This window comes from Lissotriton vulgaris, chromosome 11, assembly GCF_964263255.1.
Source record: "Lissotriton vulgaris chromosome 11, aLisVul1.2, whole genome shotgun sequence".
Taxonomy (NCBI): Eukaryota; Metazoa; Chordata; class Amphibia; order Caudata; family Salamandridae; genus Lissotriton; species Lissotriton vulgaris.
The window spans coordinates 137913409-137936920 of NC_141699.1; the positions used below are offsets into that span (position 1 = coordinate 137913409).

Genomic DNA, 23512 nt, shown 5'->3' on the forward strand with positions numbered 1-23512 from the left:
AGCCCAGTTCCCTTTCTCAATTCTTCCACTACAGGCCAGCCAAGTTGCTAATGTCCCAAATCTTATTCATCAACAAGGTCCTGCTGAGACCATCACATGCATGTCTTCTCTGCTGCTTGGCAGGCTGCGCATCTTGGAGTAACAATGTTCTACATTAACAACAGTAAGAGATTATGTTTGAAGGTGAGGACTTTTCGAAAAACTATACCCTGAAGAATGACACGAATCTGCAGCGGTTACATTTATTCCCTGATTCAATGGCTGTTTAAAAAATGACAATTAATTGTACTTCTGCTTTATTTGTAGCTTTTTAAAACCTAAAAATAATTTCCCAGATTAATGCTGATCTTTGTCCAAATTATGTGCTTGAATTTCTTTGAACTGCTTCTTCTTTTCAAGGAGTTCATTTGCTTTTCTCCTCTTTTCTTGTTTTCTCTTTTCAGCTTCTACCTTTGATGTGCAGAGTTCACTTGTTTCACCTTTGTAAAATATGTCCACTTTTTCTTGAAGGATTTTTCTTGCTATTTTTCTGTTCTGTTCAAGAGATCGTGTTTGATGACACTGAAGAGAAAAGATACATTTGTAATGATCAAACATATAACAAACTTCCAATTCACTTAATGCATTGTCACCACACTTTTAATAGCTGAAAAAGAACACTAAATTCACATTTTACAATAACATTGGCAAACAAGCGACTTTGTGGCACATTCAAAGACTATTACAGCTTCTTGAACCTGAGGACTATAGTATTATTATTTGATGTGTCTGGTTTCTCTAATTCTCCTTTAATCCCCTACTATGTCATGGCTGTGTCTCAAGCCATGTTATGTCATGCAACTCAGATGCAAGCTTGAACGTGAATGGTCTAGTACCTGGCACTGATGTGCTGGTCTACCGGACTCTGCTGGTCGCTAATACACTTACTGCAAAAATCGTAAGGACCGCACTTTCGTTTCAATATTGGGGATGACCATTGACCCACAGAGAAACACAACCCCAGAATGCAATGAGAACTCAGATGTGCTCTTGTCTGCTTGTTCTTCTACTCAAGCTTGTATGCAGAAATTGCTGCTTAGGTGGAGGAGGAGGAACAGTTTCCCAGCATTTCCGGAGGACTGGCCAAAAGGGATCAATCGATAGGTTGTGCCAGCTGCTTTTGCCAACTGTTTAGTCCGAGATGCAGGCAGTGCCATATGGATTAACGTCGTCTGGGTCCCAGCCCAAGCCAAGTACAGCAGTGACACCAGTTCAATTCAAAATTCCTTTATTCGGTTTCCATTATTTATAGAAAAACCATAAAAGGTACAGATAAAAAACAGTGTCAGGAAATTAAATACAACCAATACAATCCATCATTACATCAATACATTGCGAATTCAGTAGTTCATTAAAAAAATTAGGTCATTACAACCAAGTATTTCATGACAAAAAAGGCCTGTAGGATTAACCGAGATTAGAACGATGGTTGACACAATACTTCAAAAAACGGGCTATAGATTTAGCATATAGTTCATTTTCCAGAAACTGGAGCGCTAAAAAGACTTGGCGACATGATCGCAATCCCATTACTCTCAATATAGGGACTATCCATCTACTTCGTGGAAATACATAAAATCTACAGAACAGGACTATATGAATTGAGGTTTGTGAAGAAATATCATCACATGGACACACTGATAAATTCATAGACCAATCATTCTGTTGGGGGAAGGTTATTAGGTGATGGAAATTGTTGAATCTAAAACGAGCCAGTAGAAATTTTTCATGAGTTCAAATTATACATGAAATAAGGCTGCAGGGTAAGAGTAGTCTGAATAGCTAGGGTGTGCAGCACTGAGCTTTTTCCTATCTCGTTAGAAAGACGCAGCTTCCCCAGATGCAACAGACTTATCTTTTTTAATTCTTTCCTCGAGATTTCGGAGATGGTTAGCGGATGGCTAAAATATCTCGGGAAGCCTAGATCATCAAGAAATGTTTTCACAAAAACTAGCCATCTAATCTTGTGCATTTTGTCAAGGATGAGACAGTCCAGGACAAGACAACGTGACAATTCACACTCCTCTGAAGTCCAGTTCCATTCAGTGCAAAGTAGATTACAACTGGACAAGCCACGTCACATTTTTCCGCACGTTCGCTCTCTGTGCTCAGAATGGCATGTTGTCACCATCCACCATCTTGGTCAAGGTGTCACTCACTTGTCCTAAGCAAAACTGTGTGTTACAGGGGAAATGCACACGATTTCTGCAAAACTCATATTCCCTGCAATGCATTCCTGCAATGGAGCTGTGTGTAACTGTGTAACACACACGATTTGGAGCATGAAATAGCGGGCTTTTACATTTAGGGCTAATTTCACATCTTATGGTGTGCACATATCAATCAATCAGGCGTTTGTTAAAGCGCGACTACTCACCCATAAGGGTCTCAAGACGTTTTGGGGGAAGGGGGTTTAGAAGGTTCCACTCCACCAAGTGGGCGGGGGGGAAGGTCTGTAGAAGAGCCAGGTTTTGAGGTTTCTTGCGAAGATGGGGAGCAATGCTGTCTGTTTGAGGTGGAGCGGAAGGGCATTCCAGGCTCTGGCCGCGAGGAAGGAGAAGGAGCGGCCACTCGATCTGGTCTTTCTGGTGCGGGGGACCATGGCGTAGGAGAGCTGGGCTGATCGTGGGGTCCTCTGGAGTGCGTGGAATTTGAGTCGGCTGCTCAGGTTTGCTGGTCCGGTGTCGTGGAGGGCCTTGTGGGCGTGGGTGAGCATCTTGAAGGTGACTCTAGCTTTGATGGGGAGCCAGTGGAGTGTGCGCAGGTGCTGGGAGATGTGGTAGTGTCTTAGCAGGTCGAGGACCAGTCTTGTGGCGGCGTTCTGGATGTTCTGTAGCTTGTGGGTGAGGTTTTTGTTTATTCCGGTGTAGAGTGCGTTGGCGTAGTCGAGTCTGCTGGTGATCAGGGCGTGAGTGACGGTTTTTCTGTGTTGAGGGGGATCCATTTAACGGTCTTATGTAGGAGGCGGAGGGTGTGGAAGCAGGAGGAAGAGACAGGTGATCTGGCAGTCCATTTTGAGCTCTGAGTCCAGGATGATTCCCAGATTGCACGCATGGTCCATGGGGGTGGGCGGGCTTCCGAGGGCGAGTGGCCACCAGGTGTCGTTCTAGGCGTCGGGGTTTAGGCCTTTGATGAGTACTTCTGTTTTGTTGGTGTTCAGTTGTAGGCAGCAGTTTGTCATCCATTTGGCGACGGCTTCCATGCCTTCTCGAAAGTTCTGTCTGGCGGTATTGGGTTCGTTGGATAGGGAGAGGATGAGTTGAGTGTCATCTGCGTATGACACAATGTTGAGTCCGTAGGTTCTGACAATGGGAGCGAGCGGAGCCATGTAGATGTTGAAGAGCATAGGGCTGAACGAGGACCCCTGGGGGACTACACAGGTGGTTGGTGTAGGGTCCTGGAGGAAAGAGGGAGGGGGGCGGCAGAGTCTGACCCGCTGCGTTCCGCCGGAGAGGAAGGAGTGGATTCAATCGAAAGCCTTGTTTTGGATCCCTGCGTCATGGGTTGGGCCAGTCGCACTGGTCGTGCTGGGGGGGGGAGAAACAGGCTAAAAAAGGCAAAAGGAAAAAGGCAAAAAGAGGGAGAAAAGTGCAAATTAGGAAGCAAAAAGTGCAAAAAAGAGTGGAGGAAAGACACAGAGGACAGAGGAGAGTGAAAGGAGGAGATTGAGATGAGGGTAAAAAACAGGTGAAAAACGGAGTGAAGGGGGAGCTTGAAATGAGGAGAAAGCAACAGAAAATGGAGGTTAAGACCCAGAAGGAGAGTGAAGGGGGGAGATAGAAGTGAGGGAAAAACGAGTAAAAAAGGAGAGAAAAAGCAGAGTAAGAGAATGGAGACAGAGGTCCACTGGACCACCAGGGAGGAGGCGCAGGTGAAACCTGAGGATGGAGGAGGGCCTCGAACACCAACACTCAAGAGTACAGTGGCTCAGGGGAAGGCCTCACTTAATGGTGGAGCTGCAAGGGAGGGAGAGCAATTTCACCGACAAAGAGTCAGTGGTCTTGCAGGTGCATGTTTGATTACCCCTTTTAGCATGGGTAAAATAGAAGTGGACCTTTGTGAATGATCAAAAGGGTCCATTAGGATATCCTCTTCTACAGGGTCTGTGTGTAAGCTAAGCCCGTGGTATTGTGTAGCTCTGTGAAGTAGCTGATTAAAACCGGTTTTGTCCTCTGGAGGGGAAGGCCTAGAGTGGTAGATGTCCTCCTGTGGAACATTAGGGACATCTGGCGTATTATAATCATCCTAAGGGTCAGGGGAAGAAGGTGGACTAATGTCTTCTAGTGGCTCCTCATCCGCACCCTCCCCTTCATCAGAGGTGCCATCATCATTCCCTGGTGGGAGAAGATGGTGTAGGAGAATGTTGTGGGGGGAGTGGTGGTGGAGAAGGTGGAGGAGGTGGTGGAGAAGGGACCTTGAGGGCAGATGTAGCAATGTCCCTCTTTTTAGGTGGTGGAGCCGGTGCAGGCGTATTCAATGGTCTTTTTCTTGAGCTTAGGGTAGGCTGACCAGTTTTAGGGTCCTTTAGAAGAGTCTTCTGTTTATTATCTGGTATGAAGAGCTCTTGTGGCTGATCATTCAGCACCGACTTTTTCGTTTTGGTAGACTTATGGGGCACCGATTCCGTCTTTTGACTTAGAACCGTGATATTTTACAGTCTGTGTGGCTGTTTGTGGAACCGGTTGTTTCTTAGGTTCCGAGGCTTTTTTCGGTTCCGAAGGATGTGGATCCGAACTTTTAGGGATCAGCTTTTTTGTTGGCTCCGAGTGTTTTTTCGGAGTCGATGGGCGGGTGCTTGTAGATTTGGTTGCCGATGTAGATTTCGGTGCAGAGTGCTTGGACTGTAAGGAGCGGAGGAGGAGGGTGCTTTCTTGTTCGGCGCCGATGATTCTTTTTCAGTACCAATGGCAGACTGACTTGAGCGCGAGTCGCCTGAAGGCTTAATAGGCTTCTTTGAGGAGCTTGAGGGCGGGGCATGGGAAGCAGTCTCTCGGTGTGCACCTGGCCCCAAAGGTGAAGGTGTGACCGAAGCCTTTTTGGATGGTGTATGGAGGGGTTCAGGGTCGACATCTTTACTTACGACCCACTGCGCAGCAGTGATTTCTTCGACGTCGAGGTTCTCTGCTTCGGAGTCGCTGCCAACTTCGACCCGCTCCTGTTCCGGTACATCAACGCCCTCTTGGAAGACGTCGTCGGGAATGGATGTCGACGAGCGTGCCATTGTTCTTCGAACTCGACGATCTTTAAAGGTCTTCTTGGAGCAGAAGGAGGCACAAGCTGAACAGTCTCTGGCCTCGTGCTCCGGTGAAAGGCAGAGGTTGCACACCTCATGCAGATCGGTGTGGGGAAACTTCGACCCACATTGAGAACACTTTTTAAATGGAGTCATTTCCATGAGTCAGATGCTAAGGCCCAAGAAGGCCCGAGTCGGCGATTGGAATCGAGGACTTCGAAGTTGGAGAGATGCACAACGCGATCGAAAACAATACTGTAGAAAGGGTGAAGGATTGCGCGTCAAAAGTAGACTCGGTAACGGTTCCGAACTGGAGCGCAAGAAACACATCCGAGCCCGATGGCGGAAAAAAACAATCTAAAGATGGAGCCGAAGCCCATGCTCACTATGGTCCAAAGGAGGAGTCACCTACCTTGTGACTTCCAAAGACCTTTCCAGGACAACAACAACAGTGCAAACATCCTGGCCCAACACCTGATGGCGACCTGTGCACAGTGTGTGATCTGCAGCTCATATGCCTCGAACATATATTTTAGGAAGAAGGACGTGCTTAGGTGTTTTCCCTTTTTCTCTCTTTGTGAACACACAGCTATGATTTACCATTCTGGGGTACAGGTGTTCTGCTTCAGTAATGCAACAGGTGCCATTTCACCATGGCCTCTGGGCCCTGGTGCTTCTCCAACTGCTGCATGGTTGATAGAGTTGCAAAAAAAGGAAGGTAACCAGGCCGTCAGTTTCTGAAGCTGCTATTTATTTTAGCAGACTAGCAAGCAGTGCAATTCGTCACTGTCTCGTGCTGTATCAATTAGCTACATTCAAAAGAATTTATATACTTCTTTACACATTCTCTTTAAATATGTCATACAAAAGATATACAACTCATATAACAGTGCAAATTATCAAAACAGAAGTCATGATCATTACAATCAGTTGGAAGAAAAAACAAAAAACATCAATGTTATTCATTAGAAACAATTACACTAGTATGCAATGTTCAACGCAAGCTGTCCCATAATGCCCTATGTTTGGCTTTTAGAAGACAAGCTACCCATGGGGAAAAAAACAATAGGGTCCAACTCTGAGGGGATATATCTAAATGTGCACCACCCTCTACAGAGAACAAACAAAATCAGTTTCCCTCAGGGGTGATAAGGAAGGGCCGATGCGTTTCCAATCCCCTATTTGCTCTGGGTTTTCATCAGGGCTTATACCATGGTGTAATCTGTATTTCAATGTTAATAAAATGTGCAGGCTGCTCACCGTAGACACCTTGTTTTCAGGCTTTGTGACTTGTTATTTTTAATCTTGGGTTTAGGTGTGCTTGGATGCTGGTTGCTGTTCTCTAGGGGTGTCAGGCACTTTTCTGTGCTGCAACAGTTTGCCTTTTGTCTGCTGGACCTGTGGGCTCCCGCACGGATTATGGAGAGCTCTTAGCGCATTTTTAAAGGCAATCGTTTTGGACGATGGTTGGTAGAGGCCCCCCCGACTTGCTCCTACTCCCACTCCCTCTCACGATCTCTGCCTCACTCATTTATTCTACCTCACTCACACTTGCTTTACTCACACCATCACCTTTCTTTCACTTGTTCATGCTCACCCTCATTGATTCTCATCACTCTTTCACTCTCATTAACACTCTCCAACACATTAAATGACCACTCACCCACAATCTCATTCTCTCTTAATCACTCACGAACACACTTCCACTCACATATACACAGTGAAACAAAACAATTACTTTTTTTACTTACATTTTCTACCTTTGCTGGCAACTCAGAGGCTTCATCACAGCAGCAGAGTAGTAAACAGAGCTGGAAATTAGAAAAAGCATGCCATGATTCCTAACGAGGAGCCAGACAGAGCAGCAAGGCCAGGATTAAGAGAAGACCCACTTCAAGGCTGCTTCTAGCTACTTGATAGCACTGGAAGCACAGTTGTAACAAAAAATGGGACAGTACTGGGGATACTGCCCCTGCTGCTCTGTATTTATTTTGAAAGTTTTATACAGAACGAACATGACTCCTGTGGGTATCAGCGTGCTTTACAATTGTTCAGAGAGCAGAGACAAATAGAATCAATAATATCAATGTCAAGAAATATAGGCTATGGACACCCAGATAAGGGAGGATCAGTGCTTAATCTGAGCTGGTGGTTTCCGGTGCTCAGCACCTGCACTTAATTGTCAACACTTATGACAGCTGCCACATAGTAGCGCAGTTTGTAAATTTGGAGATAAGCAGTACAACAGTTGTTTAATAATTAAAAAGAACTAATACATGTCACTCACACCATTATTATAGCTTTGGGGGCCCTGAAACAGTCTGGATTGTCACAGTTGTTGCAGTATGGTGGTTAGTAGTTGTGTAGGTACCATCATTGGCAGCGCAGGCAGTGGCAATGGGTGGTGCATGATGCAGTGGCCTCACGATGAGGTCCCAGGCTCTTATTTTTGTACAAATGAAGTACTGGGGAGGATACAACACAAAGTCAGGACAGATAGAACATAGCATGCCTACATACGTAGAAATCCCTTGAATCCACAATGTCAATTACCTGGGTTCCAATCTGAGATAATGGTCCTTCTCTTACTGAGCAGCATCTGTGACCACACATGGAAGGCACTAGGCAGGCTGGAAGACTGGCCATGCTATCTGTAACTCATTTGTGTACCTGTCTCTGACTGGGCTGCACAGAGAAAGCGTAGAAAGTAGTAGTCCATCATTTAGCTGGGTTATATGACCGCCTGGAAAACTGCAGCACACACTCTCCTTAGACTGTCACTATTTTGTAACAATGCACCTGCGCCTCATGAAGAACCAGCAGCAGCAGATTGTAAATGTACCTGGCAACAATGCCCTTATGCTTTCTGTGTGCATGGCTATGCAAATTAGGTGGGCCAAAAGTTGCTCATTTCTTTCTTATTTTGATTTCAGCTCCAATTTTAAATACAGGTAACATTTTAAAAGTTTATTTGTTCTATTTCACTACCTGATGTTTTTCCTGCTGCAGCTTCTCTTGCATTTCCTTGTCCATTAGGCTCAGAACAGTTCCCAGAGAAATCTTTTAAGCACAAGACAACCTGTTTACATAAAATCCATTCCGGAGCAGGGTTGCCCACCCTATGCCCCCATCGGCTTCCTCGCCACGTTTGTGGGGAAAGAAACAATGTGCACACTGCCATGTGACGTAAGCAGAAAAATTGAGCTGTTTCAGGCGATTAGCAGCAGTCCTTTCATTTCCCAGGTGCTAAATCTAAACAGAGCTGTAAACCTCGTTTTTTTAGATCGAGCCTAAAGGAAGTGCCCATGCGCTGCTCTGCAAGGCACGCTGTAATCCCTATGGGAAGTTTAAGAGACACCCACCACACGCCCACTGCTTTTGATTGGCTGCTTGGGCCGCCTTTATAAATTGCATACATTTTATTGGGGAATAGAGTACTGTTGTCCCGCCGTGTGGCAGTTTTTCTCTCGCCCTGGCGACCGCCCCTGCTACATTGATCCTTTCGATATGGGCCATATGTTTTGGTAAGCGCACTACTTTTCCTTTTGTGTCGGCTTGTTTTTTTAATTTCCTGTTGTGTTTTGCTATCGCCCCCTCCCATTGTCCGTGTTCACCATGCTCCCGCCCCCTCCTGTTTTCCACATTCCCTTTGTTCCCGCCCCTCGCGTTGTCCGCATTCCCTTTGTTCTTGCCCCCCTCCCATTGTTCATGTTGTCTTTCTTCCCGCCCCCCTCTCGCCATACTTTTTTGCGGGTCTCCTCACTTCGTTCTCATAGCCCACGGACGGCTGGTCGCAAGCATGTGGTCCAAGAGACAGGTTATCATTTGTCCGTATTATGCATGCTCTGATATGGCTCTCTTCCACCCTTTTGTGGTGACAAAATACATCCCGTTTTCAACCCCTGTAAACTTTGTTAGTGCATCCTGTTCATTCTCTTCCAGCACTAGGAGTGCATAGATACTGTAAAGTCTAGGAATGACCAGGAGTTTTGAGCACAAGGAGGTACCTCCTGCCCTTGGCTGTTTGGCTGGTTCCGAAGCAAAGGTACTACCATCTTTGGGTCCCTGCCCCCACACCTCCCAACTGCAAGGTGTAGAGCTAACCCCCACAGTCTCTATGCGCTCCCCTGAGCAATACACTACTCAGGTAGATGCTGCCATGCACCAGGAAAATGAAGCAGTACTGGGTGAGTTGCATCATCATACTCCTGGCGCCCACATGCCCTCTTGGGTGCGCCTTGCCTCACTTGGGGGGGTTGCCTGGTCCCTGCTGGTCTTGTGTGCCATGGCCCAGGCAGAGAGCTCGATCAGTGCCCGGTGGAGGAATCCCAAGGACACAGATACGCTGGCTCTCAGTGTCCCTCATGCAGGTCTGAGCGAGGACACAGTTGCAGCAATTTACTCAGAGGCAACGAGTTTGCTACTCTCACCCTCCCCATTCACCTGCTCTCTTTCTTGCGCTCTTTGTTACCACCCTTTCTTCCTCTCCCAGATCCCCAACTTCTGTTCTCTTAATCACCCTCACTTCCCTCTGTCGTCTCTTACCCTTACTCTATTTCAATACTCGTTCCTCCGCCCTCTCTCTCACTCACTAGTCCAGAATCCCTCTTGATTGTCACACAGCATCTCTCTGCTTATAAGGTCTCATTGGCTAGACCTATTGGCTATGCCAATACTTGTCTTCCGTAGCTGATGCGCTGCCCCTGCTTCCTCTGAGGCCAGGGTCACAAAGGCAGTGCCAGGGGTCGCAAGAGGCAAGCAAGAGTTGCAAGGGGCAAGCCAGGGGTCGCAGTAGCGGCCCCTAAATAATGCCCATGGGAGATCGGAGAGTCATAGATGCAAACTGCAAATTTGTGAAATCAGGTCCGGGATTTTAGGATGTTACAAGTTAGGGATGGTTGAGCAACAATTATGAGGTCTGAGAAATTTACAAAGACAGGAATTGGGAACACTGCTAGTCATGTTATGTCAAGGGCATCTTTATATGGTTAATTTACAAACAAACCTGTATAAAATAACATACCAATTTTACTCCACTGTGGTAAATAAAATTACCGGACTATTTTTCTCTACATTAAATGACAATAAGGATAGCTCAATCAAATGAGAGGCAGAGTCCATGGTATCTGAGTCATACGGGCTTTAATGAAGTGCCTCGAGACACGGGACATCGGGTTCCATCACCACTAAGGTTCAGGAAGGGACATTCAACATTTTATTAACATCACACATTATATATAGTAAAAGCATATAATTGAAATGAATACAGTAGGCGTAACAGGTGAAAAGAGAGAGATAAGAACACATGTGCGTAACAGGAGGCGTGTAAAAAGAGGTACACGTGGGCGTGCACTTGACATGTCAGAGAAACGTCACAAGTGGGTGGATGCTTAGAGAAAGTTTGCAGGATCAGCAGAAACCTTTGGCCTGTATGCGCGCGCAACTGAGTATGACGTGTAACTGGGTAGAGCTGGGGGCTTTGACTTTAGCACTAGTAGAGGAGACTAATGTCTGGGATGTCAGAACGACCTGCACCTATAGCATATCTGGTATCTTGTGTTTAGAGGATGTAGTGTCTGAAGTAAAAGGTCTCTCGGGCAGAGGCCGTTCATCACTGAATGCTAGTGCGTGCATATGGATCTTCATGCAAAGGACGGGGGCCATGGGCCTACCATGGTAACGGGTGCAGTAAATTACTTGCATGGAGACAGGAAGGCAGGGCCCTTTGCTCTGCAGCCGGGAAATAAGTTTACCTATTTCACTAGACTGGAATGTGTTTTCGCAGAGGCTGAGCAGATAACTGTAGGCAAAATACTGTCTTGGCAGGCAGGCCAGGCCGAGCCGGGCATCGCTCGTCTGGGCAGGATGTAAGGTAGAGGTCAGGGATGCATACCTAAACTGCAGCTTTCAGAGACAGAAGAGAACTCAGAGCCTCAATTAAGGGCCTGGCTCGGCTGAGCCAGAAAACATGGAGAAAACGTGTGCTTTATTCAAAAGTGCATCATGTAAAGACGTTGGCACCATAGGCCTAGAAGCCTAATTAACGTGATTTTCTTGGGGAACTATATAACTGACATGTTAACGTTGGACGCAAATGCATATGCGTCTTCCTGGCAGGCACGGAAAAGGAATTACAGGACATACATGGGGCACGTGTGTATGGATGGGGTGCGAGTGGGGGACACATTAGCTACCTAAAAATTTCTATTTCCTCATTCCCTCCTTGGCCCCTACTTCACCCTTTAGGATATGTCTATTCTCATGAGACCATCTATTTGTTCATATAACATCATTTGCTCTTCTTTCTTCATTCGGGAACGGGAACGTAAACTTGGACGGGGAATACAAGCTGTGGCGCACAAGCCGCAAATCGCTGGCCCACATTGCAGACAGAGACAACAACTGAAAAGAATAAGCAGTATTATTCCTAGGAATGATAACAATTTCCATCCCCAGGCGGACATCACACTCCAGAGCCAACCGGACCAAGTCCAGGTGCCTGGATTCTGGTGTATCAGGTGAGCAATTTCGTGGAGCCTTGTTATGGCCTTATACACGGATGGCGCGTTATTAGGAATAAACACGCAACAACTGGATCCGATCACTCTACAAGCCCCGCCCCTATCGGCCAGGATGACGTCAAGGACAAGGCGATTTTGAAGAACAACAATTCTCATAGCAGATTGCTCTTCGGTCAGGTTACCTAAAGCAAAAGTAGTTTCGTTCACTACTACTTCAAGGGTTCTTGTTAACCTGCGTATTATTTTACTGTTTTGGACAGGACCTATGAACCAGAAGTATCCTTTAACATAATCCTTATACTGGTCCCATGCTGATTCGGAATAATCAATAACAGGAGGAAGGTCTCTTTTGTGTCTGACATGCATAAGGCGTGAATTTCGATGATAATCAGGTGGGGCTAGAAAAACAGGTGGTAATAGGAACGCAATATAACACGTCCCATCCCAATCAGGGGGCAGATGTACATAAGCTGTCTGACCACAAATAAAATAGGAATGGCGAGAGGCTTTGAAAGTAGACTTTCCTTTATCGCTGAATTCGACCACAGTATTACAATCACTGTGTCCTAGATGTACTGAACCATTCTTTCTAACGCATAATTCGCCTTTCACTGGTAGCACTGTTATAAACGGCAAGTCCGAATTAGTCTCGGACTGGACGTTCAGGATCATGAGATTGAGGGAAAAGTTACCTAATTCATATACTTCATTTTCTAGATCTGTCCCTCTCCTTTGGGGAAGACCGTCTGCGTCTGGGAAACATGCTTTATTCATGACTGTATTCAGGTTCCCCCATATCCAATTGCCTTGGGAAACTTTGGACTTACTGTCTAAGGAAGACATTAAAGCAAACCATGCTCCACATGAACCATTATGTGTAAACGGGTAAGGAAAGAGGGGCAGAGCTCCCTTGTATTTCTGATAAGGTGGGAGTCGGCCACATACCCAGCAATTTGTGGCATTGCTGGTCTGGTGAGTATGGTGTAACATGCGAATGAATGTATTGTTGCGCATTGCTAATCGATAGGACAGCTCATGAGGGGGTAGGTAGCTGAAAGTGTGCTCTAAAGAGTCATTAGAGAAAGTATGTACATGTGAACCAAAAGGAGGAAAGAAAACATGTAGCATCAAGCTTATGCATATAATCGAAATGCTCAGAATAAACATAAAAATTAACGTTATGACGCATCTGCTATGTAGGTTTTTGCAATATTTTTCTCTCTTTTCGATTCGCCTATCTCTCTGACTACTTGGGTCTATCTTATACATGTCAGAAACCTGTCTAACCGCTTCACCCGAGGGGGACTTAAACAATTAAACGCTGTCTGACTTACTAGACCTTAGCTTAGCTCGGTACTCCTGTTGCGGAGTTTTTTCTAGCAGGGGGAGTTTAGAGTCAGTATCTGAAACGGGGCAGTCTTTGATAACAGTCTCTGGACACAGTCCATGAAATCTCTTTATGTGGCTGGAGTGGAGCCACCCTTTTCTTCCTTCCAGTTTCACCGCGGTCCTCGTGGTCATCAACACCAGCTTCGGCTGCTTCCACCTGGGCTCCAGAGGGCTTGTTCGATCGAAGTTGCGGACGTATACGAGATCACCTGGAACGATTTCATGCGGTTTCACTTGGGTGTTGTCCGGGAAGGCAGCCGCGACCTACAAGATAGTAGTGCAGACATCAAGGAAGCTAGGTAATCTGTCAGCATGTTACTATCGACATCCGTAATTTTACGAGGCATAGGCGTACCCCACATATTGGGAGGTCTGCCGAAGACTACCTCAAAGGGAGATAGTCCGGCACTGGAATGAGCTACCATACGCATGTAAAAGAGGGCAACTGGCAGGGCTACTCTCCAATCTACACCTTTTTCTGCACAGACCTTCGCTAATCGTGTTTTCAGAGTCTGATTGTGTCGCTCGACTAAACCAGCTGCTTCGGGGTGTCGTACACAGTGAAATTTCCATTGGTAACCTAACAGGAGTGATACCTGTTTCATGAGTTCGGACGAGAATGGCTGTCCATTATCTGAGTACACGACACGGGGCAAGCCGTATCGAGGGAAAAATTCACGGACCAACTGCGTGGCAGTGGTCACGGCAGTGTAATCTGGGACTGGGTACGCTTCTGTCCATCTGGAAAGGGCACATACAACTACGAGGACATATTTGAATCCTCTACATCGGTCCATCTGGATATAATCCATCTGGAGGACTTCGAAAGGATGGTCAGGAGGATGGAATCCACCTTGTTCCACGGGAATGCCTTTGCCTGGATTGAACTGACAACAGATCATGCAAGTACGCACTTTCTGTTTTGCTGCTGCACGTAAATGCTTGTTGAACCAGAGATTCTGTATGCTGTGTAACATGGCTTTTTCTCCTAAGTGTGCTGGACTATGTGCTGTATTTATGATAACTTGAACCATAGAGTCGGGGAGGAACCATGTGGCTCTTCCCTTCGTCATCCATCCCTGATCTGTCTGGATCCCTCCTTGTTCAGTCCATTTCTTGATTTCGTCTGGAGTGGCATGTATCTGTATGTCGAGTACATCTAGAACGGGGTCCTTCACTGTCATACAATGTGTCTGTGATGATACTTCAGTCTTTGTCGGATCAGTCGGTATGTCTGTGTGAGTCTGAGCTGTGAGTTTAGCTGTTCGATCTGCCAGGTCGTTACCCTGGGAAATGGTGTCAGTAACTTTCGTATGTGCTTTGCACTTCATGATAGCAATGGATGCAGGTAAGTGTATTGCTTCTAACAGAGCTTGAATGAGGGGACCATGCTGTATCTTAGCGCCATGAGAAGTTAAAAAACCTCTTTCTTGCCAGAGGATACCGAAGTCGTGAACAACTCCGAATGCGTACTGTGAATCTGTGTATATGTTTACTTTCCGGTTCTTGGCTCGGATGCAGGCTTGGGTCAGAGCAATGAGCTCTGCTGCTTGGGCAGACAATGTGTCAATACGATGTGTTTCTATGACTTCAGTTTCAGTGGTCACTGCATATGCGGCCACTAACTCTCCTGTGCTTGTTCTCATACATGAACCATCCACGTAAAGTGTCAGGTCTGGGTCGGGCAATGCAATGTCTGTCAAGTCTTGTCTGGGTTTTGTTACAGTATTAATGACTTCCACGCAGTCATGTGGTGTCGGGTCAATTGTGCTCGAGGGTAACAATGTGGCAGGGTTTAAGGTGTTACAACGTCTGATCTCTATGTGTGGCTGAAACAATGTCAATTCATATCCTGTCAGTCTTGCTATGGTCAAGTGTTGTGTCTGGGTTCGGTTCAGAAGAACTTCCACGGAGTGTGGAACTTGTACTGTCAGGGGATGTTCTAACACTATTGAGTCACTTTGTCTGATTGCTAACGCTGTTGCTGCAACTGATTTGAGGCACGCAGGCAGAGCCTGGGCCACTGGATCTAATGTACTAGAAAAATAAGCACAAGGCTTGTGTTTTCCTGCCTGATCTTGTGTGAGTACAGATAATGCTGTGCCATCGCAATCAGTAACAAAAAGTGTAAAAGGTTTGCTGTAACATGGTGTCGCTAAAACAGGTGCTTGACATAGGGCTTTCTTTAATTCGTCAAAAGCTTGTGTGTGTTCCTGAGTCCAAGGGAGGACAGTCGAAGTTGCTGCCTCCTGTGTTGTCAACTGTATGAGTGGTTTGGCTAGATATGCATACTGAGGGATCCATTGTCTGCAGTAAGAAGTGAGGCCAATGAAGGCCTGTACTTCCTTTTGTGTCTTGGGTTGTGGCAGATGTGCAATTAACTGGATGCGGTCTGGTGTCAACTGTCTCCCCCACTTGTACAGCAAGTGCCCAAGGTTTACCACTTGCTGGGCACAGAATTGTAGCTTCGAAGGGGACACTTTATGCCCCTTTTCGGCCAAGAAATACAAGACAGTCAGTGACGCGCGCTCGCAGTCACGTTCGGTCCGTGCTGTTATTAACAGGTCATCAACATATTGGAGTAGGGCAGTGTCAGTAGGCATGTGAATACTGTCTAGTTGTCTTTTCAGGGCTTGGCTGTAAATACTAGGACTTTCCGTGAACCCTTGAGGTGCACGTGCAAATTTTAAGCTTCGGCCATTTAAACAGAATCCGAAGAGATACTGGCTTTCCGGATGAATGGGGACACTAAAGAAGGCGTTCTTGAGATCGATTACAGTGAAGAACGCTGCTTCGGAATCAATAGCAGTCAATAAGGAAGAAATGTCTGGCACCACTAGGTACTGGGGAATGATGCATTTATTTAATTCTCGAAGGTCGATCACCAATCTGTAGACTGGCGGTGCATTTGGGTCAGTTCGTTTAAGAATCGGAATGATAGGAGAATTACATACATTGGAGTCAGTTTCTACAACTACTCCTTGGGCAATCAGTTCGTCAATAATTTTCAGTAAGGCTGCTACAGCCTCAGGGGGCAATTTGTATTGTCGGATTCGGGGTAGTACAACTCCTTGCTTGAGAGTAACACGATATGGTGTAATGTGCATACAACCTACATCAGTTGGACTTTGTGCCCATAAACACTGTGGTACATTCTGTAATCTTGGATCAAAATCTCTCAATACATAATGTCCTTTAAAATCACGTAAAAACAATCTCACTCCTTCCGGAGAACAACATATTACTGCTCCTATTGCTTTCAACGTTTTAATACCAAGCAGATTTTCAGGACATGCTTTCGTAAGTAACAAGTCTGTAGTACGGGACAATGGACCAACTTCTAGGGAAACTGTCGTTAACAATAGGCTTTCCTGAAAAACCCAGGGAAACATTCTGTGAGCCTGAGAGGGGTTCCCCTGGAACCTCGTCATGACTGATGGTAGTTCTGCTCGCCCCTGTGTCAATCAAAAATTTTCTGTCTTTCCCTAATACCTGACTATGTACATAGGGACCCTCTTGATCTACAGGAACCTCGATAAGAGGCAAGCCAACCTCCCTCTCTAGGCTGTTTCATGAGTACTGCTGATAATCGGGGTAATCTGACTGTGCATACTGGTACATTTGTTGCGTGACATGTTGCGTGGCAGCGATGGGTTGGAGTTGGGGTACAGCTACTGTCTGTTGTGCATGCTGTGGAGGTTGCGTGTTCTGTGGAATATGCTGTGGAACATGTTCTTGTCTAGGAGGACGCGGTCTTTCTTTTGTCCTGCCTGTAGCAATATTGTATTTCAGAACGGCACATTCGTTTATATAGTGACCTGGCTGTTTACAATAGTTGCAATTCCCTTTAACGGGAGCTGCAGAATGACCTGGCGGTGCTGTACCCTTTTTCTGACCGTCTGCTGGAACAGACTGAGCAACTAGTACTTTCATTTTCGTGTCTTTAATACGTCTCTGTTCATGATCGTGTTCCTCTCTAATTCGGTTCTGGTGGTACTGTAACATTTGTAGCATTTGGGAAGGGGTATTTGCTTGCCATGTACTCTCGACTTTCAGTACTCTATTCTTAACTTGTGGTAAGGAATTCTCAACTAATTTGGTCACAAAAAGATGTGGGTATGATTCACTACTCGTTTTCAGGCCGCTATTAATAATGAAACATTTCTCAAATCTGGAATAAAAATCACTAGTGTCTTCGTCTTGTTTCTGTTTGCAGGCTGAGATCGCATCACAGTCTTCCTTTTTCGTAGTTAGTAATCTTGGTAAAACCTGTATTAATAACTCGGGTAATGCTTTGGCTTTTTCCCCGAGACCAGTACCTGGTACTCGTGTATTTTCTTCGTTTTGTAATGCTGTCCAATCAATCTTTTTCTCTCCCACCTCCCATTCTTTTTCTTTAAGTTTTTCATATATGCCGGCAGGCAACAGTACTTTTAACATTTTAAGGATATCGGGATATGTATACTCCCCCATGAGGAGCATGTCTTTTAATTCACGGTGGAACCCTGCTGGATCTTTATCATGACAGGGTACTAATTTTTTCATTTCCAATAATTCCATTTTGGTCAAGGGTGTGTACACGAATACTCGTTCAAGCTCACCGTCTGTTTTCCGGACTGGATGAACTTCTCGTAAGGGAGTCTGTCCGTCTATGTAAAATGTTTTCCTTACTGGGGGTGGAACAGGAACGAAATGTGGAGTCAGGAAAGTTCTGTATTTGTGTCGTTGTTCTAGAATGACATTAATTAAATCGGTACCTAGGCCTCTCCATCTACCTAGTAGTAACTCGTCCAAAATATTATATAGGGGACCTGGATCAGAATGCTGACTCTCATATAGTGTAATGAGATGCTGGATCATGTACATACCAGCTAATCGCTGTTCGTCTGGGGAAAGATTCAAAAATGTTTGCGCTACTGAATCATCTTTATATACGCTGTTATTTCCAGCCCATTGTACTGCTGATCGTGCTAGTTCGTGTTCACGCATGGTACTAAGTTCACTGTAACCTATTCGTTGTTTCAGAACTTTATCAGTGGCCTGAAATAGATGTTCAAGAGAACATTGTTCAGGTATGGGAGAAAGAAAACGTTTCTTGCTTTCTAGGCGTATGGGTCTGTCAAACGGTCTTGCTCTACCTACGTACGCTATTCTATCTGGGTCGTCTTCTGTATCATCTATATCGTCGTCCTCTGTGATTTCATCCTCTGTTTTCTCGGCTTCCCTAGCTGCTTTTTCTTTTTCGTGTATGGCTAGAATTTCTTTACGGATCTTTCTGTACATAGATTCTATACAACCTTGTTTACTATGTTTACCATCAGCTATGTTGTTACTCCAATTTATCAGGACGTCCATCTCTTCTTTCCTTGTACCTGGCCGATCTTGTTCCCTTATCAAACAATTTATCAAAAACTGTAAGATCATGTTTTGTGTCTCAACCTTGTTGTGTGCCATGGCCTCGTGAATGCATTCTGGTCTCTCCCCTGTTCCAATAAAATTATATATGTTATCTAAATGATCTCTCATATTTGGTAAAATAGACAGATAGTTTGTGACTCGTCGTAAACGTATTGAGAATAGTATCATCTGGTCTTCGCCTGGTACTGGATCATATCTGCAATCGGTAAGGTACTGTCTAAGGGCTGCGTATGTAGTTACTTTTGGTGTGCGCTGTAATGCTGCTTCTCTAAGCGTTATTCGTTTTACTTGAGGCGGGGTGACAGGGTGACCTCCTACTGCGCCTCCTGAAGCTGAAGCGTGACTATCAACTGGCTGTGTTGTCACTACTGGTGTCATAGCTTGTAAAGTAGGTGTAAGTAATGTAGGCAGACTCTGGGTTGCAAGTGTAGAAAAAGGATTGCTAGGACCAGTAGCTGGAGAGACAGTGGGGGGAGTGACAGTAGGGGGGGTCGAGTCTTGAACAGACTGAACAGGCTGGAGATTATTAATCACAGGTGGTACGCGTGCATTAGTATACTCTGAAGCAACATCATCTAAATAGGAAGAAAGGAAAATGTCCGCTGCGGTCTGTTTATGACGGAGTTTAGTCGGGACCAATGGTGGTGGCAAGTTACCGGGTACTTCCGGGGTCGCCTTGGGCAGGCCCTCGGCGAGAACAGGATACAGACCTGTAATAAGGGCATTTCTTTGTCTGTCTTGTTGTTCTAGTCTGACTCGTTCTCCTTCTTCTAGTAACTCTATTTCTCTAGCTTTTTCGGATTCTTCTCTACTTCTCTCTGCTTTCCTGATTTCTTTCTCTGTTCTTCTATGCGCTTCTTTACGCCATAATTCTATGGCATCTTTCTGGGATTGTCTGGCTTTCTTCTTCCATAACGCTTCTTCTACTCTCATGATGCATTCAGCATCCCATGTCCCTGAGACAGGCCATCTAAACTTTTCTTCCAGATCCTTCGTATAGTCCACCCATAAGTCTAAGTACAGTATGGCATCTAAGCCATGTTTTTGGTACATAAAATGTCCGGGAGTGTCCCTAGGCGGGACGGGAACTGCTTCTTCGAGTATCCCTTTCCTGGTTCCTATCTGACGTAATTTCGAGAACAGCGGCATATTTAAACTGACTTGAACGTGAACACAATAAACACAGTAATGAATTGCAAACAATCATTCATACCACGATATGAAACACATTAAAACATTTCCTAGTACATGAAAACACAATTCTGGAAAATAATCTCGAGATTCTAGAATACTGAATTACTTGATGCACTGCTAGAACAGTACAGACATACCGGTCCCATAAAGAGACACGTCATACCGTATCCACCTAAGTGAACACGTCTGGACCAGGTCTGTGTACCCAGACCCGTCTTGACCGGGCACAAATTAATGAACCCGTCTAGATGCGTTCCAAACAACGGTACTCACCGGGAAGCAGAAACTGAAAGCCTCGGAAACTGGACTGGACTGGACTGCTACGACTTCTACTACGCATGCGCTTCGGAACAGGTGGGCCTCCGGATACCTCGGACCTTGCTCTCTCGGCTTGGGGCTCTGGTCGGGATGTTCCGCATTCCTCACCGCCTCGTCTGGATGCCGGGTCGCAGTCTCCGTCTCCTCTGTGGGCCTGAGGGAGATAGCAGGAAAACCCGCAGGTGTGCACAGGAGTCCGTCACGGCTGTAGAAGGGGTCAGGGGCCTGCGTTACATCGCCGGCGAGTGGGGGTCCCTATTCGGGCGCCAGATTTATGTGGTAAATAAAATTACCGGACTATTTTTCTATACATTAAATGACAATAAGGATAGCTCAATCAAATGAGAGGCAGAGTCTGTGGTATCTGAGTCATACGGGCTTTAATGAAGTGCCTCGAGACATGGGACATCGGGTTCCATCACCACTAAGGTTCAGGAAGGGACATTCAACATTTTATTAACATCACACATTATATATAGTAAAAGCATATAATTGAAATGAATACAGTAGGCGTAACAGGTGAAAAGAGAGAGATAAGAACACGTGCGTAACAGGAGGCGTGTAAAAAGGCGTACACGTGGGCGTGCACTTGACATGTCAGAGAAACGTCACAAGTGGGTGGATGCTTAGAGAAAGTTTGCAGGATCAGCAGAAACCTTTGGCCTGTATGCGCGCGCAACTGAGTATGACGTGTAACTGGGTAGAGCTGGGGGCTTTGACTTTAGCACTAGTAGAGGAGACTAATGTCTGGGATGTCAGAACGACCTGCACCTATAGCATATCTGGTATCTTGTGTTTAGAGGATGTAGTGTCTGAAGTAAAAGGTCTCTCGGGCAGAGGCCGTTCATCACTGAATGCTAGTGCGTGCATATGGATCTTCATGCAAAGGACGGGGGCCATGGGCCTACCATGGTAACGGGTGCAGTAAATTACTTGCATGGAGACAGGAAGGCAGGGCCCTTTGCTCTGCAGCCGGGAAATATGTTTACCTATTTCACTAGACTGGAATGTGTTTTCGCAGAGGCTGAGCAGATAACTGTAGGCAAAATACTGTCTTGGCAGGCAGGCCAGGCCGAGCCGGGCACCGCTCGTCTGGGCAGGATGTAAGGTAGAGGTCAGGGATGCATACCTAAACTGCAGCTTTCAGAGACAGAAGAGAACTCGGAGCCTCAATTAAGGGCCTGGCTCGGCTGAGCCAGAAAACATGGAGAAAACGTGTGCTTTATTCAAAAGTGCATCATTTAAAGACGTTGGCACCATAGGCCTAGAAGCCTAATTAACGTGATTTTCTTGGGGAACTATATAACTGACATTTTAACGTTGGACGCAAATGCATATGCGTCTTCCTGGCAGGCACGGAAAAGGAATTACAGGACATACATGGGGTACGTGTGTATGGATGGGGTGCGAGTGGGGGACACATTAGCTACCTAAAAATTTCTATTTCCTCACCACCTTTGAGTAGAATAATTATTTTCTTCCACTTAGCTATGATACTGCAGTTATAAGCTGGTACACTGTGGAGGAGTGGGACTTTGGAAGTCTCCTGACTAGGGTTCGACACCCCAATGGGGATGTTGATGGGTGATCGTGGCTCTCATTGGCCTTCGGGACGCTCAGATGTGCTCCCTGACAACTGCATTTTAGCGGATAAACTGTGCTGCCTGAGACATGATCAGTATGTCTGCTAAATGAAAAGGATTGTGCCTGTGTTAGGGGATTATAGTTGAACTGCACCCCTAACACGAGCAATCCAGTCATCCATCTGCAGAGTACTGTGTTTTTAAATAACATTCTGTTGATGTATCGTCGCTCAGTCCCTCCTGGTGGTGGGGCAGAGAAGGCTGACCTGAGCAATTGCAGAGTTCATGTAAGCACGAATGTTGCATATGTATGAACACTGCTATGTGAAATTATCAAAAGTTTGGGCAGTGGCTCGGCGAACTATGCTCATGGGTGGCAGGGTTAAACCCAGAAAAGGAGTCACTCCGATATAAGGTCTTGAGAGTACCAGAGGCATGTAAGCTGAGGCTAAGTATATTGCTTGTCAAGATAGACTGAATGTCAGTAGGCAGAGTACTGTGACCACCTCTCTCTCAAGGTCATTACAGACGCTGTTTTCAGTTCAGGACATTCGTGTTACAACCTACTGCATTCTGGGTGTTGTGATCTTGCTTTGTTTTCAGTGAACTAATTAGATCAGCAAACCTTAAAACAACGATTTGTAGGTAAAATGTTCAAGACTGGAAACAGTGTCCGTCATAACCTGGAGGAAGGTGGCCACCCTATGGCGAACCAGATACCAGGAGTTCTAGTGAATGAGTTGAATGTATTCAAGCACCATAACCTTCCAAGGTCCAAACGAGTCAAAAACATGAGTGGACACCTTTTGTTTGTATTGCTGGGCTGGATACCATAAATTGGTTGCCTAAAGGGAAACACTGTCAGGGGTCCTAGGTTATGATCCCTGTAAAGGGTCCATCTGAGTCCTTTGAGCCCTTTGTGGGTGGTGTAGGATCGAAAGTCCCCGACTCAGTGGCCATATGACATAGTGTTCCTCATTTGCTCCATCTCCTGTGCAGAAGACTTGTATTACAAGTTTCCATATAAACATGCTATGTCAATTTGTCCGTTGCTCATCAAATAAGTGCTAGACTCTGTTTGAGACAAGGGTACACTCAAGTGGTACCCCTTTTGCAATGGGTGACTACTGTTCCCAAGACCAGGTTCAATAATCCAGAGTCGTGGGATACAAGCATCCCAGTAGGAAGACCTTCTTTGATTTTGGAAATTAAAGTGTGCTAACATCTTGTGAGTCTCTAGGTACTTTAAGGATACATGATGCCTAAACAGAGAGACTTACAGAGATTCAATAGACAGACTTTAGGAGCCAATTGCACAACTGAATTCCAAGGACCCATAAGAAAATACTTCCCTGGCAAGCTCCACTGATCCTGGGAATACATAAATGTAGCTAATTTTCTTTTTTTTTTTTTTACTTCTGTTTACTTGATTGCTATTTTGCACATTTGTTGTGAGCTCTGCTCCATCTTTCTTTCTCTGCCGGTCCCCGGTCCGTCACGGCTTGTGCCGGTTGTACGGAGGGACTTAAGGCAATTTTCGCTGACCACACTGCGATTGCCAGACTTTCGGGTGAGTCAGCGTCATAGTAGGTGGCCCCGCCCCCTCCTCTATTTAAAATCTACCACAGCGTGGACGTGCGCAGCGGCGTGCCAAATGCAAGCCCGTCTGCGCCTGACCACCTCCTGCCGCCAGGACCCCTGCATATTTTACATCATATTCCTGAGTAAGCCTGTTCAGTATCATGTTGTGTTATTCCAGTGAGGAACTGCAATCTTTAAGTCCTCTAAATACATCACACAATGGAAAGGCTATTCAT

At 45.8% G+C, this 23512-nt stretch overlaps 1 protein-coding gene across 5 annotated transcripts in view; it reads right to left on the reverse strand.

Annotated features, from left to right (window-relative positions):
* Window positions 1-223: 223 nt before the first annotated feature.
* Window positions 224-23512, reverse strand: part of MTRFR (mitochondrial translation release factor in rescue) — a 142752-nt gene continuing 119463 nt past the window's right edge. For all 5 annotated transcript variants that reach the window (XM_086942924.1, XM_086942925.1, XM_086942921.1 and 2 more), the window contains exon 3: window positions 224-561. In XM_086942924.1, the coding sequence (XP_086799050.1) occupies window positions 337-561 (225 nt within the window). In that variant the 3' untranslated portion in view covers window positions 224-336. The remainder of the gene's footprint in view (window positions 562-23512) is intronic.